Source organism: Eleginops maclovinus, chromosome 16 (assembly GCF_036324505.1).
Source record: "Eleginops maclovinus isolate JMC-PN-2008 ecotype Puerto Natales chromosome 16, JC_Emac_rtc_rv5, whole genome shotgun sequence".
Taxonomy (NCBI): domain Eukaryota; kingdom Metazoa; phylum Chordata; class Actinopteri; order Perciformes; family Eleginopidae; genus Eleginops; species Eleginops maclovinus.
In genome coordinates, this window is record NC_086364.1 from 5,661,323 (window position 1) to 5,679,146 (window position 17,824).

At 39.2% G+C, this 17,824-nt stretch overlaps 1 protein-coding gene across 1 annotated transcript; it reads left to right on the top strand.

Moving 5' to 3' along the window:
• Nucleotides 1-13,276: 13,276 nt before the first annotated feature.
• LOC134877482 (uncharacterized) lies at nucleotides 13,277-16,146 on the top strand. The gene is made up of 8 exons (XM_063902989.1): nucleotides 13,277-13,476; nucleotides 13,641-13,802; nucleotides 13,970-14,057; nucleotides 14,216-14,380; nucleotides 14,486-14,692; nucleotides 15,214-15,385; nucleotides 15,575-15,654; nucleotides 15,772-16,146. The coding sequence occupies exons 1-8, from the start codon at nucleotides 13,331-13,333 to the stop codon at nucleotides 16,063-16,065; spliced, it is 1,314 nt and encodes a 437-aa protein (XP_063759059.1). The 5' UTR covers nucleotides 13,277-13,330; the 3' UTR covers nucleotides 16,066-16,146.
• Nucleotides 16,147-17,824: the final 1,678 nt, after the last annotated feature.

Consider the following 17,824-nt stretch of genomic DNA (forward strand, 5'->3'; position numbering starts at 1 on the left):
TTGAGGCATGCTACAATCGGTGATGTGTTTGGTATTTTGAGCAAAACACTTCACAGGCATGTTTTGTATAGACATTGCCCTACAATATATAGTTCAAATATAGTATAATAGGTGACTTTTAAACGGCATTCCTGTTGCTACCATTTTGCAATATGTTTCTTATATCGGCTGTATTTGTTCATGTTTTAAGTTTACATGTAAAAGTAAATGAATACTACACAAGGTATTTTTCTGGATTAAAATTAAGGAATTAAAATAAATAGTTACTTTAAGTAAATATCTTTCTATATAAATTAGTCTGAAGCTTAAAATAATCATCACATTCTTAACAATGCACTCATAACTGAAAAATAAATTCCCATACTGCCTTTTTTTTAAATTATCTAACCACAATCAGAATTCCAAATGCTGTTTATTAGGGTTTGGGAAATATTTAATTTAATTAAAGAAATAGAGAAAGGTAAAACAATCCCCACCATATAATAGATATATCAAATATGGGTTTATAATATTAGTTAATCAAAGTTCCGGATTTTCTTTGGTTGGATGAATTCACTCATTGTTTCAGGACTGTTGAATGTGTCTTGGTGTAGTGTTGAGAATACGGGGTCTTCTCGCCACAGGACTATAATAAATTTCCTGTTTTACACTTGAATGAGTTTTCCTTCTTCTCTTTCCTCCCTTCGCAGCCTTGCCCTTGGTCTGGGTCGGTCCTGCCAAAGCTCATGTGTGCAGGATACAAATTGATAGCAGGCTTTGGATGTCATATCTAGTTAGTCTCCAGCTGCCGTGTTTCCCACCCCTCACTTATCCCCATCCCCCCAGCACCCTCCATCCATGACTTTGGCCTATTAATGCCAACCTCGGCCTCTAATTTATTCTCACCCAAATGACTTGTCAATAAGGCTGCTTAATCATGCCCCACATGTGCCGACAAGTGCCAACAATTTGGTCGCTCCTCCGTTGTTAGCGTCCACTCGCCCGCACGCAGTCACCTCTGCTCAAGGTGACAAGCAGGTGTTTTACAGAAGGCATGTAAAACTCCTTCTTCATCTTCTTTAATTGGCTGCTATGGGTGTCCAGGTTTATTTTCCTATTTACATATGCAATTTACCATGATAACAGTGGCAGATTAAAAATTCAACTTTTCTAATTTGAGCTTGATTTGCCAGCTAAATTACTATTGCTAATATAGGTATTAGCGTATTAGTGAAGCTATAAACTATCGCATGAGCTTAGACATTTTTTAAATTTAATTTGGTTATTTTGTTGACTTACTGGTGGAAGGCCTTTACATGAGAGCAACCCATCCGAGTACTTTCCTTCTACTTATGGCCCGCCCCTTTTTGGGTGTCTTTTGACTGGCGTTCAACACCAATTCCTTCTTTCTGTCTTTGCAACAAAAGGAAAGAACACTGTGCATTTTGTCTACAAGCAAAACAAATACAATGGTCAGTCAGGCAATGATTACAAAATGTCATTAGAGATCAGTGATTGGCAATATTATAAGGTGACATTAAGCTAAAGATGGTGTCCCACTTCAATTGGTATTTCTTATGCTTGTAGGATCAAACTATTTCTTCTGCTTACCCCCTATTCTTCACCATTTCTTCTCCTTTTTTGTGACCAGTTTGTTATCTTAAAGTGGGCGGGCCGTCATGAAGGCAGGCAGTGACGTAGAGCTGCTCTCATCTTTGGTTTTGGGGATATTAATGGAGTTATTTTTTATATTGGGTATAATGTCATGTTGTTAAGCAGTTTTAGAGTTTTGAATATACAATACACCTCCCTCCAAATGTGTATTATATGGACAAAATCTCCTCCTACTACAGACTTTTCCACAAGCACAACTTTTTTTTTGCCAGGTAAAATATTTGATGGTACTATAGTGATGTGTGTGAGTCTGTGCTGCTTTACAACAGAGACTCGGATATAGAGCAGGAGCGTAGATGCTGTTGCAGAGTGTGCTGCACGGTTAAATAAACGTATTTGTTCAAGTTACAGACCTCCATCACTACTTCCCAGCTTAAACATGTGCAGATATCCAGAGCTGGAGAGGCCTAGCATGCTGAGTTACGATGGCTAACCTGTGATTGGATAATTGCTTTTTGGTTGAGAGGTTTTTATTTGTCAGCAGTATTCTTTTCATCATTTTATTGAGTTTTCACTTGATGCAATGACTCAACTCTCGGCTGCTGTCTCTCACTGTTGTACCTGATCCTGTCAGCAGCTTCAGGGCTCCAGATGGAGGGCTACACGGGACCATAAATCTCATTTATGAGCTGGTTCTTGGTTCTATATCAATGCACAAAAAGCAACAGCTCTGAAACTGAAGAATTGAGCCGTGGAAATGTAATCTCAATTTACTTTTAACTATGTTGACATTTGACTCATTAACTAAATATTTTAATACATATAACAAATTAGTCAGTTTTTCCTGTGCCGCGGCTTAATTCCCTTTTTTGTTTTTGTATTAATCTGCAGTGAGAACAAACGAGAGAATTCTGCTCCCATGGATGGATGTACCGGCAGAGGCTGACATTAACTTCTTCACATGGAGGGATATGCTGCAGCTAAAAAAGTAAAAGTGGCGGAGTAAAGTGAAATATCACTTTAATATCCCGTCTTAGCATCTATCTACGCTGCCCTGATCCACAAGTGTCTGATAAACAGTGTGCCCTCGCTGTCTCTATGTTATCTGACTCATTTTGTCTGAAAGCTCTCCAAGGACCAGTAGATACGTCTGTTTTTATGGCCGGTGTTTACGGAGACGGGACACAATATTTGTCCCTCTGAAACGTGGCCCCCTGCCTCTGAAATTGTTCTGAGATTTACTCATGTCCCTCTTTGCTGGCTGCAACCTGCTGCCTAGTTTCTCTCTCTCTCTCTCTTTCTCTCTTTCTCTCGCTCTCTCTCTCTCTCTCTCTCTCGCTCTCTCTCTCTCTCTCTCTCTCTCTCTCTCTCTCTCTCTCTCTCTCTCTCTCTCTCTCTCTCTCTCTCTCTCTCTCTGGAAGAGGGAAGAGGGAAGAGGGAAGAGGGGAACAGTGTGGTTAAATCTTGGGAAGCGCTTGGCAAGTGTGAGACACGAGTTCCCTGGTCAAAGGAGCGCTGCATGTGGATGTCTTCTGGATTCAACCTGAGCTTACCTAACTCCTCTTGATCATGCTGCCTCCTAATTGGGGTTGGATGCTTGTCTTTGTTAGCCAATTACAAAGAGAAGAGTGGCATGGGAAGGTGGGCTGGTTGGCAGAGAAGTGTGGGAATATTTTCCCAACAGTGTCGGTTTTCATTTTCACATAAACAGATTTCCTGAAAAAGAAAAGCTATTGCTAACAGAGATTATTAATAGGATCCTTCATGGTGGATTGGAACATTTACAGGCCAGATGTTGTATTTTATGGAGATTTTAACGGCATGAAACTTGCCGAATTGGGCCTATCCTCTATGGCCTACAGAAATAAAAATGTCTCATGACCCGGGAACAGCCCCCAAAAATCATTTTAAACTATATAGAGGTCAGTGTGAACAGTACATCTTTGTTATTGTCATCTTTTTGTGGTTATTTGCATAAAAATACTCAATTCAATTGTGAAGCAAGAAAAACAATATTGTATTATTATTGCTTTTCGATAAAAAAACACCCCATGGCATTATTAGTTTTAATAACCAATTATACTCTTCTTGAAGCTAATTAAACTGGTCTTTATTCCCTCTCTAAAATCTATCCAACATGTATATTGCTTTAAACATATCTTCAAAAACTAATTTATTGAAAATCCTGCTTAAAACTAAATTTTATGACATTTGATCACATCATGATCTTTTCATAATTTACTTTTGACTGATACGAACATGAATGCATCATACTGTCTCTAAATGAAAACAACTAACTTTATCTGTTAGCTCTGTTATTTAGCCAAGCTTGAATGTGCTGCCCACTGGCTAACAGCTAACAGCTAACAGATAACAGATAACAGCTAACAGATAACAGCTAACAGCTAACAGCTAACAGATAACAGATAACAGCTACCAGCTAGCCAGTTGACTTGCTGTCCTCCTGCTGCTGTTGGGAAGATCTCAGTTCATCCCAAACATATATTCTATTTTCCGCAATGAGGAAACGTATATAGGTCTCCAGCCCTGCCTTCATCCATTTAGGGGTCACCCATAGACCTTTCCATGGTCTTGGGCCAGGCTCATCTGTAGACTTTGACCCCCCGTAATGGCAGGCCATGATGTTTATGGTATAGTGGAAGTGTGTCATTTGTGACCCTTTGATTTATCTGGTGACCCATTGACGTGGCACAGCCTCTATGTTAAATGCCAATAGACTACCTAATGCTTTTTAAAGATTGACTCTTTATTAACAATCCAAAAATATTATAAATTATGATATATCAGTTACAGGGGTTAATAATACTGTTGTACTTTAAAGCTAAGGGAGAATTTCATACTTTGGTGTATTGATAATTGAACTTAATCGAAAGATGTAAATATCTTTCCACCAACTTCCTCCTGAATAAAATGGATAATCAAAGCAAGTCCATGGTAAAAAGTCTCAGTTCCTTGTGAGAAAATGTATTTTCCTCACATCGTGTCTACATTTTAAAGATGCATTTCAAACGTGTGTTCAGTTTGAAATACAAAACGGATTTTAACAAAGTCAATAAAAAACCAAGAGCGGATGTAAATTCTCTCTAGGCGCTGCATGGGAATTGAAGGTGCAGACGTGTGCAGGGACCATAAAATGCTTGGCCTCTAGTGAAACATTTGCACTTATAGACCTCACTTTATAAATATATAGAGACAGGAAAGGGGAATAAAAGGGAGGAAAATACCAGAAATTGAGTTCTGACTGAGACACACAAAGTTTGCATGTGTAGCTAAAAGTGCAAACTGAACAGGTGTACTAACTGCAAAAACACTCCAATTATCACATTCAGTAAAAGAGTAATGTGACTTTACTGTTTAAATATCATTACATATAAATTCTGATGGTCACTTTAACCAATTTTTCCCATATGTAATATCAACAGACCGTTTTATTTCATCTCAATACATGTTTCTTAATATGTGAAATATACATTATGTAGCTGTTAACGTATTGGTTAATAACCGTGTCTCTTCCACTCGTAGCTGGAAACCCTAGTTTTGACAGGGACAGGTTAAAACTAGCTTCATGATACCGGTTATCCAGGATGACTTTTTGTCATTGCTAACCTTGTACACAGAGTTTATCCATCCACTTTCTGTCTGCCTCTAATGCCTCTGCTCCATTGTCTGTTTTTAGCAGCGCACGTACACAGGCGTAGTACATCTTCTTCTACTGTTAAATTATGGTACTTTACTACTACAATCTGAAATGTCCGAAGCTTTTATGTGTCATTAAAACTGCGACTGCTAACAAGTGACTAAGTAAACTACTAAACATCATCATTCCCACACAGGTCTGCCTTTAGCTTAGCGGTTAGCTATGTTTTTTGTTTATAGTGTTAGGTTTTTACTTCTGGCGTTTGCAATTGTGCTTAAAAAATCTCAAAGTCGTGTCAATATGTGAAGATTATCTTGATAAACAAAAAATGTAAGTATTATAAAAGGGTTGGCCGCAAAGATTATTGTATGCACTATACTGAAATCTAATTGCTTCTGGGTTAGTCTATAAAATTACTGCACCCCCTTATGACTTGCAGTATAAACCTTTTTTTTTCTTTCTCAATACCCCTACACAGATCTCTGTTCTGCCTCTTAAGGGGAAATATAACATTTTATTCAACCAGACACACTTTAACTGTAAATCAACACGCTCATTCTGATAATAGCCAAAGGAGGAAAGTCGTTAGGACAGCGTGTTCCAGCTCAGCACTCTGCTAAGTGACCAAAGTCATATGAAAAATGTCAACTATTTTTCCATTTACTTTTTAGCCAAGGGGCATTCTGAAAACCCAGCAGAGTGTAGGAACAGTTTGCAGGCTATTTACCATGAAACAGAATTACCTGCAAAGCAAAGTCCCTTTCAGTCAGTTGCAGTCCACCACAACCGCTCCTCTGCTGGTTTGTGATGCTGATCCACGGGTATCATCTGAAGCACCTCATGACAGATGTTAGTGTCTAATTTAGTCAGAAAGTAATCACTCTAGGGTAACTAGCCATTGTTGCTAAGTGGGAATCATTAAAGCTATGACTGGTGTCATCACTTGGTTCGACCGGGTAGCTTTGTGCTGTAATGATCTATTTTAATGTATGTTTGGACTCCAATGTGTGCAGTAATTATGGGATATTTGCCCAGCACGTTATGGATGAGCACATTACTGCTCGTCTAGTGGGTGCTCCTCATCCACTCTCTCGCAGGCCTTGGCAGACATGGAGGGAACCCTGAACACACTGCCTTGGCTCGGCCCCTGAGGACGAGTCTGGCTTCTCCTCCCAAAGAGACGCTTGGCTCAGGGCGCTCGTGCAAATTGAACATGACAATGAATCAAGGGCCCTTCAGCTGTCATATTCTCTTTAGCACATGCTGTGAAAATGACCATGCTGTTTTAAGCATTAGTTAGAATTGTGAGGGGAGGCATTCCTGATCAGAGGGCTAACAGCTTGTGCAAACAAATTTAAATTCCTGGATTCCTTGTGGACCCCTCTTGCTTCTGCATCCCTACCAACACCCACCTAACAACTTAATGGACTAAGTCAGGAACATGCACAAAGAGGACTTGAGCACCTGCCCTGTTGCCCTCCTTCAAGAATGTTATTAGGTTCCAACGGTGCTGCGGGACCTTTATTCTGATGGCTAAGGGGCCTCTGTGCTGAAAACTCTGTGTGACGATTGACTTAGATTGACTTCTGTGTGATAATCATTTATGGCCTACGAAGAACCAGAAATGATTATCTGTCATCTAGCAGTGTTTGAACAGAACTGTATCATGGGTTTGTTTTCAATACATTCTTCTAAATATCCCTTTGACACTGTCAAAAAAGTACCCATTGAATGCATTCTTAAATAGTAATGGAAAGTTCAAGTTCATTTTATGAGTTTAGGGCCTGCTCCACATCCTCTGCACCTGCCTAGAATAAGTAGTCAGTACTAGATAAAGCATAAGAAAAAAGTTAATGTTTTTTTTTCATTTCATGGGGCTATAGTTTTCATTAAACTGGTTTATTTTGCAATGTGCTTCTTGTTCCTCGATACCATTGAATATTATGCGTTTTGACCAGTTGGTTTGTTTGTCATCATTATTACTCAGATTATCTTAAAACTTGGTGGAACAATGTCTCATTGGCCAAGGAAGAATTTATTGCATTTTGGGAGGGATATGAATCCTACTGTCAAAGGACGAAATTAAAATGGTTTAATAGCCTCCTGTTAAGCCAGCGGAAGGTAAAATATGATTGCGAACAACCAAACACCATTACAATCTGTCACAATTAAAACCTGGCAAAGCTTCTGTGCTTTAGCCAGTTTTCTTTTCATAGAAAACATAATGCAACTGCACAAAAACATGATTAGATAGAACAAAATACGGACAAAAAGACAAGTCTGATAATGCTCAAGAAATGAAATACACAGTTTCTGAAACACGAGACCCATTTCCTCACCAAACATTACCCATTGTTCTCCCCTTTTCATGTGTTGAGGGAGCCTCTCCTGGCCCCAGGGCCCTCAGCAGAAGCTTAGTTTGCTTACTGCTTTCTTTGGAAACACTCTGGTGTTTTGAGACAGCACAGCAGCAGAGGAAAGACTGCGCTGAGAGCGGACGTCTCTCATCCTGGACGGAGCGGGGAGAGGACAGACGGCAGCTCCGTGCTGTTGGGGCTCCGCTGGGAACATTGTCACTAATTGTATGGGAGAAGAAGATTGTTTTGGCTATAATGAAGGATCTGTTTGTTAACCTTTTGACTTTGCTGTAGATTGGGAATTTGTCCACTCATTGTGTGCCAGCTGACTGTTGTTTAGCACTGCGCTGGGAGTGATGTGAGGCTTAACAGCTTTGATTATGTAGAAAATAGCCTTGGATAAATGTAAATATGACACATGTGATTCATTTATAGCCATTATAATTATTGGTGATTTTTTTTGCATCAGTGGCAGCCTTTAAGATTACATACAAGATTGATGATGAGGGAATCTCATTAGTCACTTTGTCAAGCTTCGGCTCCGACAAATCCCCCCTCCATGCATGTACTCTGGGAATCATCCTTCTTCCAGGTATGTGGCCATGAAGGGTCAATCTCTGATGGAGATGACTGGTGAAGCAGTTCCAGAGGTTCAGTGTCAAGGTTGGACAAGAAGGACACAAACATAGCGATGAGGTTGTGCAGTGATGTGTTTTCCAGCCATGAATGCTGCATGGTAACAGAGATATCACAAAAGCTCTTTGATAGATTGCCTTGAAACTTGAAGTGTTGCATCATGTATTGATGGCACACAAATAGAGACATACATAGAGAGCCAAACTCTAATAACCATTTTGACTCCAGGCTTTTTAAAATTTGCCACAATGAGCTTAACATTTATGGTATAGAATAACATTTCTATTAGATTGAGTCATGGTTCCCAGATGATATATCCTACTCACTTATCAATCAATCTAAATACTTATCAACCCTATGGGGAAATTAGGTTTGTGACAGTTGCACCATATTAGAATAAAATAAATAAATATTTATACAAGAGTCCTGCAGCAGTCAGGCGGCAGACAGAGCGTGTACATTTGAGAGGAACGGCTAAACGAACGGCATGCTGGAGAATGTGGAGAGAGGCTTGTGGGAAGTGCACCATGACAAGAATAAAACTAATATGAGTCTTTGGGGCTCAGAGACAGACTCATTTCCAGCTGATTAAATTTCCATTCCTTCCTTCCCGCCTCTCAGCTGTCCTGTTTACTGCATCATATAAGGCATCGGAATGTTTTTCCTCTTTTTTATTGCTTATTAGTTTATTTCTTTCACTCAACCTTAGTCATTTCCCCTTACTCTTTGCTTGCTTGCCATCCTTGAGCTTTGGCACCTTTGCTCTAAATCCTTCACCCCCTGGCCTTTCCAGGAATCGATATTATGTCATTTTTCTGTGACAGAAAATCACAAAGAACGTAATAATTCATGTCATGCTGGGAACGTTTGTACTTATGGGACAGGCTGGCTATCTCTCACAATGTATACTTTATGACAAAAATACCACACAATTACATGATTCATGATGTACGACACAAACAGGCATTATCCAGTGTGTTCTTTTATGTAACAGTACAGTTTTCATGAACAATTTGTGTTTTCTTCCTTAAATAACTTTGTTTGATCATTTTATTAGACCAAGAGCATGATTTGATTAAATTAAATAAAAATGTGAGTAATACACTGCACTCTTTCTTTCCATCTTTGGAAATGTTATACCATACTGAATTTATGTTCTCATTTGAATTAACACTAGGCCAAACAGAAACAAAAAAGTGGTGTCATTCGCATTTGATGGCACAAGGAAGTCGAAGGTGGTTTGGGGAGTCATTTTCTCAAACTACCATCATCCCTTTCTCCTAAATATGATCTTATTACATCTCTAAGTTCCTTAGAATAACGGTAATTGCCTGGATTCACATTTTTAACAAATCCAGAAAATAAAACAATTGGAGGTAAAATATTAAGAACAAATTGTGTTTCTCCTACACAATCAGAGAAAATGGGACAACAATTGAGCCCAAAATAACCTCACATAGACCTGTTTAAACTTGGCATGGCATGAGTTAAGAGAATGAAGCAAACTGCGGCGTCCCAGTTATAACAGGGATCGATGTTTGGCTCCAGAAATGTCAGAAAAGACCCAAAGGTCAATTCCGTTCCAAGTACCGGAGTTAATTAGCTATTGGAAGAAGGAACACTGTGAGGTTCCTTCCTTTTGTCTATGAGGAAGTCATTTTGTAAAGGCAGGATAAACTGGAGAGCAATTTCCTACTCTGAGATATTTAACTTCTTCCTTCCTGGACCTCAGCTTCTCAGATGCTATTGGTCATTAATAGAGACAGTAGATTATTTTCATTCTTAGTATTTAGTCATTTCTGGCATCATTTTGTAACAAAATAACACATTACATCTATCAATGGGATGTTGTTTTGTTCCTTCAAAATGTATTATTAGTCCTGTTGATTTGCAGCATTTGTTGATTTTATGCTCTCAAATTATTATTTTTATGCATTTACTAACTTGCTGATGCATTAAAACAACAACAACCAAAATGTAATAAAGAATAACGGTTTTTATGAATCATTTCTCATGTCATGTTAAAAGCCCTGATTCCATCCGTAACACGTACACACTCAAAAATTGAAGTACAGAAGAGGTACATTTCTGTACTGATAGGTACATAACAGCCACAGAGGTACACTATTTAGCTTTGCAGGGCCAGAAATGTACTTTGTACAAGCTGAAAGTACACAAAGGTACTGAATGACAATGAAGTACAATGTTGTACCGTTTTTGCCCCAGAAAAAGCCAGCTTTCCCCCCTCCCCCTCCCCTTCCCACTCCATCCACATCCGCGCGCCAATAGGAGCTAACGTTAACGTTACATGAAAATGACAGTTAGATCATTCAGCAATCAGCAAGAGTACAAGCAAGGTGGGATGGCGCTCAGAAATTTGGACACGGAACAACTGTTAGAAAAATTGAAGTCAGAAGGAATTAATATTACACAGGAGGAGGCACAAAAATTTAGAGGTAAGTGTATACAATCTTTTTATGTACGTGTATGAAGTGTAAACGACTTTTTATATGAGCTTTCCCAAGCGAATGGATTAGCATTAGCGCGCTAATCTCATAAAGTGCTAACGTTCATGTGTGAATAACCAGTGATTTAGGTTACATATACTGTAACTTAAACATTAAACACCTAGCTAGTTAGAACTGGAATCGAAGAATGATTGTGCAGGACCGTTAACGTTAGGGCTGGTGAAATTTGTCTGGTAAGATAGCACACGCTAATTTTCTGGTTCAATGTTGAGCATAGCTTACATTAATGTCAGTAGGAATTTCTGTGATTTATAGCAATTGGCTAACGTTAACATTAGGTTAGTGCTTTTATAGTGAACTTCAGCTTACTTTAAAGTTATTAACTACAGTTAATGTGATACCTGTTTGGCCAACAATAGTATGTTTGAGTGTAGTTGGTTATTAATAGTTGTGCAGTGTGCTAGTATTTAAAACACAAAGTTATCTGGAGCTTATGACATTGAAGTTACTGTTAGCCTTGTCTAGCTAAAAACGTGTTCGCCATTTTGAGGCAGTTACTGTTGGCCTAGTCAGTTAGCCTAACTGTTAATGGAAGGAACTAGTGATGCGCGGGCTGGCCCAAAACCCGTGGGTCCCGCGGGCTAGCCCGCGGGTCGGGCGGGCCGGGTTGTTTTTTCCGTGGAAAATGCGGGTAGCGGGCGGGTCGGGTAAAAATCGCAATTATTCCAGCTATTATAGTTATATGTATCCGTTCATATGCTTGTCTTTTGTGTAAGGATAAAATGGGGTTTTCTCCCTCTCTTCCCGCTCCGTCTCATGCACCGCACACAGGCAGCACGTCAGAAGGCAGCAGCAAGCTGCGAGCTATGCCTCCTGTCAATCATTTGTTTAGCGAAAATAATAGCCTGCCGTGCATCTCCTCATAATTGTGAGCAAAACCCCTCGTTAATAGGCCTACCGTTTGGCAAATCACGACGTAAACTCACTGGTATCTTTTTTTTTTTTTCTCCCATTTTCGCGGGTTGGGTCGGGTTGGGTTAAAAAATCAGAGCGTAATTTTGCGGGTCGGGCGGTGCGGATTGGCTGTCACGATGGGTTGGGTTGGTGCGGGGGTTAAAAATCCTTAACCCGCGCATCACTAGAAGGAACAGTAATGTAAATTCGAAAACTACACATTAAACATTGATGCTAATTCATTACAATAAGCTATCGGGGACGACGACTAATATTACTTTAGCCTATTTAGATTGGCATATGGTAATAGACTGATACATCATGCGGTGTGATTTTGAAAGATGCGGTGTCCATTTTGAAAGATGAATAGGCTTGTTACGTTATCATTCTTGAATTGGTAATTTACTGTGAGTGAACGGTACTATTAATGTGATTCCTGTTTCGCCTTCAACAGTTTCTTATGTTGTGCGGTTATTTATAGTCATACACAGTGGCGGCTCCTGACAAATTTCTCAGGGGGGGCAAAAGTTGTGATGATGGCTAAGATGACCCATTCAATGGGTAAAATAATAATAAATAAAAGTCAGATAGCCAGCTTTACAGTGTCACATCTCATTGTTTAATTTGGTTTTCAACCACTAGATGCAACCCCAGACATAAAATATACAATACATTTGGTTCCACAATAAAACACACATTAACAGATAGTTTGTCATCTAATAGTTTGCCCTTGAAATCACTTTTAGCACAGTCTACAATTTATAGCCATCATGGATGCCATAGCAATAATCAAATCAAATTATACTATAATCAAAACTGTAATTAATCAAAATTTTCCAGAACATATTCCATTTACCACTATACAGTTTACAGGTTTAGTAAAGGTATAGAAAACCAACAGACCCAACAGGCATGACGTGCATGCTGCTGATTCTGTGAAACTGAATCATTTACTGAAAGGGGCGTGTTCAAAAAAATCACGCATCAGTGCGTAAATGCGTATGACGAAATCACGTTAGGGCAAGCCCCCCCGGAGCCCATAGAAATGCATTGTATCGTTCGATTTTTGAAAAAACGAGTCTCAACATGTAAGTCTATGAGAGCGCCTGGGGCGATTTTCAATCTGACTGATATCGCCCCAAGGGGGCGGGGCTACTGGTTGGACAGTGACATCCAGGCTGCTGATTGTCGCAGCGATATTCAGGCTGCTGTTTGGACTATACTATTAAGACTTAGACCGGCAAAATAAACTCTTTTCTCTCTTTTTTTTTTTTTTTTTTTTTTTTTCGTTTGGCTTAAGGAGGGCGGTGCACTATCGCCCCCTATGGGCCAGCCGCCCCTGGTCATACAGTTACTTTAATTGTTAAATTATCTGTATCCTATTACATTAGGGTACTGCAGGCTACGTTTTTCAAATTGCCCCACGTGTCATTTTGAAGCAAGTCAGAGTATCTTACAGTCGGTAGAAATATAAGTACCTGTAATATGAAGTCGTATCTGTTTATTTGACTTGGATACAGTATTATGCATATTTAATGGTATATTAACATAGTTGGTGTTGATATATGAACACTTTACTGATACCGGTTATCCTTTTTTTTTTTTTTTTTTTTTAAGACAATGATGTGGACGGAGAGACGTTGGGACGAGGCCTTACGGAAGCAATGATGTCTTACCTATTTGAAAGATCGTTTAAAAAGCAACTGCAATTACGAGACTTTGTGGAGCAGAACAAAGAAATAACAATTGAGTTGGAAGTGCTGACATCGGATGATCAATTTATTGAGACTCCAGCATCAAATGAAAGAAGGTAGGTGTTTTGTATTACTATACTATTAGAATGTGTATAACAATGTTTAAGAGGGGAGTTAGTTATCATTATTTTTTTCTTTTGGTTTGATGAATATTTAACAGGGCAGTGTAGTCTGATTTAATTTGAATGAGGCCTCATGCAATGATATTCTACTTTTGCAGTGTGGGGCCAGCACGTAAAACACTTCCAGCCATTATTTCTATTCCACGTTTCCCATATGACGTGCAGCACAAATTGGATGCAAAAGAACCATGCCACAAGATTCCAAAATACCGGAACATAATCGTACGAACTTTGTATGAGATGATGGCACAGTACACAATGTAAGTACGGGTATCAGATTTCAGATTAGAGAGCTTTGACTCAATCCGACTCATAGAAAACTGTGCTGACGTACAATTCATCCAGTAGTTCATATGAGCTGTGGACTGACAGATGATTTCATATAGCATGTCTTACCATGTGTACAATTGTGTCACTACTGAAACAGGTTTCCAAGTAACCAGGAGTATATTCAGGTTGCCAAAGCATTCATCTTGAAATACCCCTCTCTGAAGGACATCGATGGCAATGGTTATGTAAGTTATACATGGATGGAATTGGTAACAGTATAGATATTTATCAAGAACTGCATATAAATTCATTATTTTGTATAATCGTATGTGATGTGCATTGTGCGTTTCTGAATGTTGAATTTGAATGTGTTGTTTTTTGCTTTTGTTTTTTTGGTCTCCAGCATACTTGGCATATGTCATTGAAAAGAAAATTCAAGACTGAACGTGCTCCTCTAGTTCATGATGTAGAAGTTCGAAAGTACAAAGAGAGGTATGCCGAGTCCAGAAAGTCCAAGACCGTGGATGAATCAGCCGTTGTAGTCCATAAACAGGCTAGAAGTGCATCAGTAAGCAAGCCACATTCATTTTCACTTTTGAGCTTTTGAACCTCATGTCATATTCAACTTTATATGGTAATGTCATTTTTGTTATGTTAATCCTTGTATATAAAGGAGTTTGCTGTGATTGGGGAAGACGCTACCTCTATTGAAGCCCATGTCAGAGTTCTAACAGAACAATACACAAAGATGCAACCTGACATGATGATCGTGAAAGACCGCATGACCAGGACATTCTCATGGAGACGCTCAGAAATTGCTGAGGGAATTTCTGTGGAGGACCTGTTGAAAAAATATCCATTTCTTTCAACACCCTCTGGGGTAAGTTGACATTTGACTGATAGCAGAGGTTGCATTTACCAAATACTCGTTGACTAAACTTATTTACATGATTGGTCAGCAGCGGTCAGTGAAATGGTCTGTTTTTTTGTATGCGTTTTTAAACGAAGATGTACAACCATTGGCATTCTTTGAAATTAATATACAAGTCCTCCATCTCTATCTCTGGCCAAAACTACCATGATGGTATGTCTTTACTGTCTGAATTGCAACAAGTTACAAAAGCCATAAGGTACACACATCTCACTGCTGTATGATGATCATTGTATCATTACAAATAAAACAAAACAGATTAATAGATTATGATAGAATCTTTATGACCCTCTGTCAAAATAATATGAAGCAACCTTAAGCCGATGGAGGATTGAATTTGTTGTTCCTGTATTTTCCAGAGCATTCATGTATCCTGATCTCAGTTCTATGTCCCTGATTTCTTGACTCAGAAAAGCATTTTATAGCATATTATAATGTTTTTTTTTTCCTTCTCTCTCTTTATTAATCAGTTGTATGATGAGGTGGACTGCATTCATCCTGCCCCAGTTCCAGTAGACAGGCGCATCATAGAGAACTTAACTTCCCTGCTTCCTAAACTTACTAAATTAGTGAAGGACACATCACCTCTTAAACAAGTCTACCTAGATGCAAAACGTGATGCCCTGACTGTGGACCATGCAGGTACTTGATTGCCAATTTGTAAAATTTAACTTAAATTTGTACAGCAAACTTGTCTTGTCAACCAAAGTTTTGAGAGCAGTTTGTTCTTTTTAAAAGACTACACATGTTGTGTTATATACCAAACTTGTGTTGATGTTCCAAATCAGATGTAAATGTACTACAGTTTAATTTGTATATGTTTTTTTCAAGCTATTGACACCAGGGGTGGACTTCTCCTCTTGCCATCGATCTTTAAAGAGAAAATCGAGAACTTGATCATTCTTGGACAGGTAACATGATATAACTGTTGCTTGAGACACAAGATGTGATGGCTTTGGTTTGCCACTACTGACCATATTCCATGTATAATTATGTTTTTCTTTCTTTACTGCCTCTTTGCCTTTTAGAATGAGCCGGCCACCCCGCACCCAACTATTAGGCTGAGGGACCATGATTGGAAGACTGCTATTGTTGACAGAGCTGAAACCATCATCGAAGTTGACGGGGTTAGGATGTGCTCCTGTATTGGTGTTGAAGAGGCTTTCCGAGCAGTGTTCTGCATGTACTTCGTTTTCAATATGGAGTACCCTGCTCAATTGAAAAACACATTCATATTTTTTCAGAGGTGCATTGCACAGATAGTGGTGGCTGGAGACAAGCTGTCAACACCAGTGACTCGCCTTATTAACCTCCTATACTGAAATGCCGCCATTATATCAGTGTACGAAGTGCCGCCGCAGAACTTTCACTCTTACTAAACTTATTCAGCATATTGGACTTGTCCATGCCCACGAACCTAATTTTAGCATCACCTGTGGCTTGAAAGGCTGTCAGTCATCATTTTCAAAATATCACTCATACAGACGGCATGTTTACAGAAAACACAGACAGAGCTTTTTTCCTTCGGCGAACAATGACATTATAGAACAACCCAGTTTTGAATGCCTTCCACCAGAACCAGACCAACATACACCACCAAGTATGGACCAACTGCTTGAGGGACTGAAAGACAACTTGTTTGGTTTCATTTTGAAATGTAGAGAAAAAAATGGACTTCCCCTCTCAGTCCAGCAAGACATTGTCGATGATCTCCACTTTTTGCTCTGCTTTTTCAAAGAGAGCTACGACACATTCATTTCTTATCATCTTGAAAAAAATGGGTTTTGTGTGTCTGAATGCGAAGAACTTAACCAAATTATGTCCTCTACGCAGTTTTTCGACAAAGCTTGGGAAGTAATTCGGTCTTCACACATGATAAAGACACACTGTAAATCTAAAATGGACTTAATTGAACCGGTCAGTTTTACACTTAGAAGTGCACAAGGGAACAAAACTGGACATTTTTCGTATGTGCCAATCACTCAGGTACTACAAAAATACTGTTCCCTGGAAGAAGTGTGGGAGCAGATAATTGCGGATGGGGGCAAACCTAGAGACAGTGAGGTTTTGAGAGACTACACAGATGGGGAATACTTTAAGCAACACCTTCATTTTAAAAACAATCCCCAGGCTTTGCGTCTTCATTTTTATGAAGACGAATTTGAGATAGTTAATCCATTGGGTGCTAAAAGGAATAAATACAAAATATGTGCCTTCTATTACACTGTAGGGAATATTGGTGAGAAATATCGATCAAAACTCAGTCACATTCATTTAGCCATGATGGTTCGTTACATACATTTGAAAGAATATGGGTTGGATGTAATACTGCAACCCATACTCGAAGACCTCAGAACACTGTCATGTGATGGTTTCACTGTTTGTTTTGACGGAATACAACATACACTCAAAGCTGCCCTGGCCACATTTTCTTGTGATAATCTATCTGCTCACATGATAGGAGGGTTCTCAACTTCGTTTAGTTCAGGCAGGATATGTCGATTTTGTATGGCATCCTATACTGAAATGAAAAAAAAATTTTGTGAGGAGGATTTTGTTCTGAGAACAACAGATGTGCATGCCTACCATGTTGAAAGTGTCATTGGTGACAAAGAGAGGATGTCTTTGTATGGTGTTAAAGCTAACTGTTCATTTAATGTGTTGGACTATTTTGATGTCACCAAAAGTTTCCCCCCCGATGTCATGCACGATTTGTTGGAGGGGGTGATACCTCTTGTCATGAAATTGGTCATTTCTGAAGCTCATAAACAGAAGCACATTACTATTCACGAGATAAACGATGCACTTAAACAATTGTGTTTAGGTAGAAATGACAAAGCAAACAGGCCAGTGCCTCTAACCGAAAATGTTTTGCGAAAATCTGTTGTTGGCTCTGCCAGCCAAAAATGGTGTTTGTTCAGACTGTTACCCATATTAATGGCTCACCAAGTCCCGCCTGGTACTCCTTATTGGAATGTTTACCTGCTTAGTAGAGAAATTGTTGACCTCATTTTAGCTTCGCAAATCAGAAAGGATGACCTTGCACAGATGAAATTACTAGTTGGAGAGTTTCTAACCGAG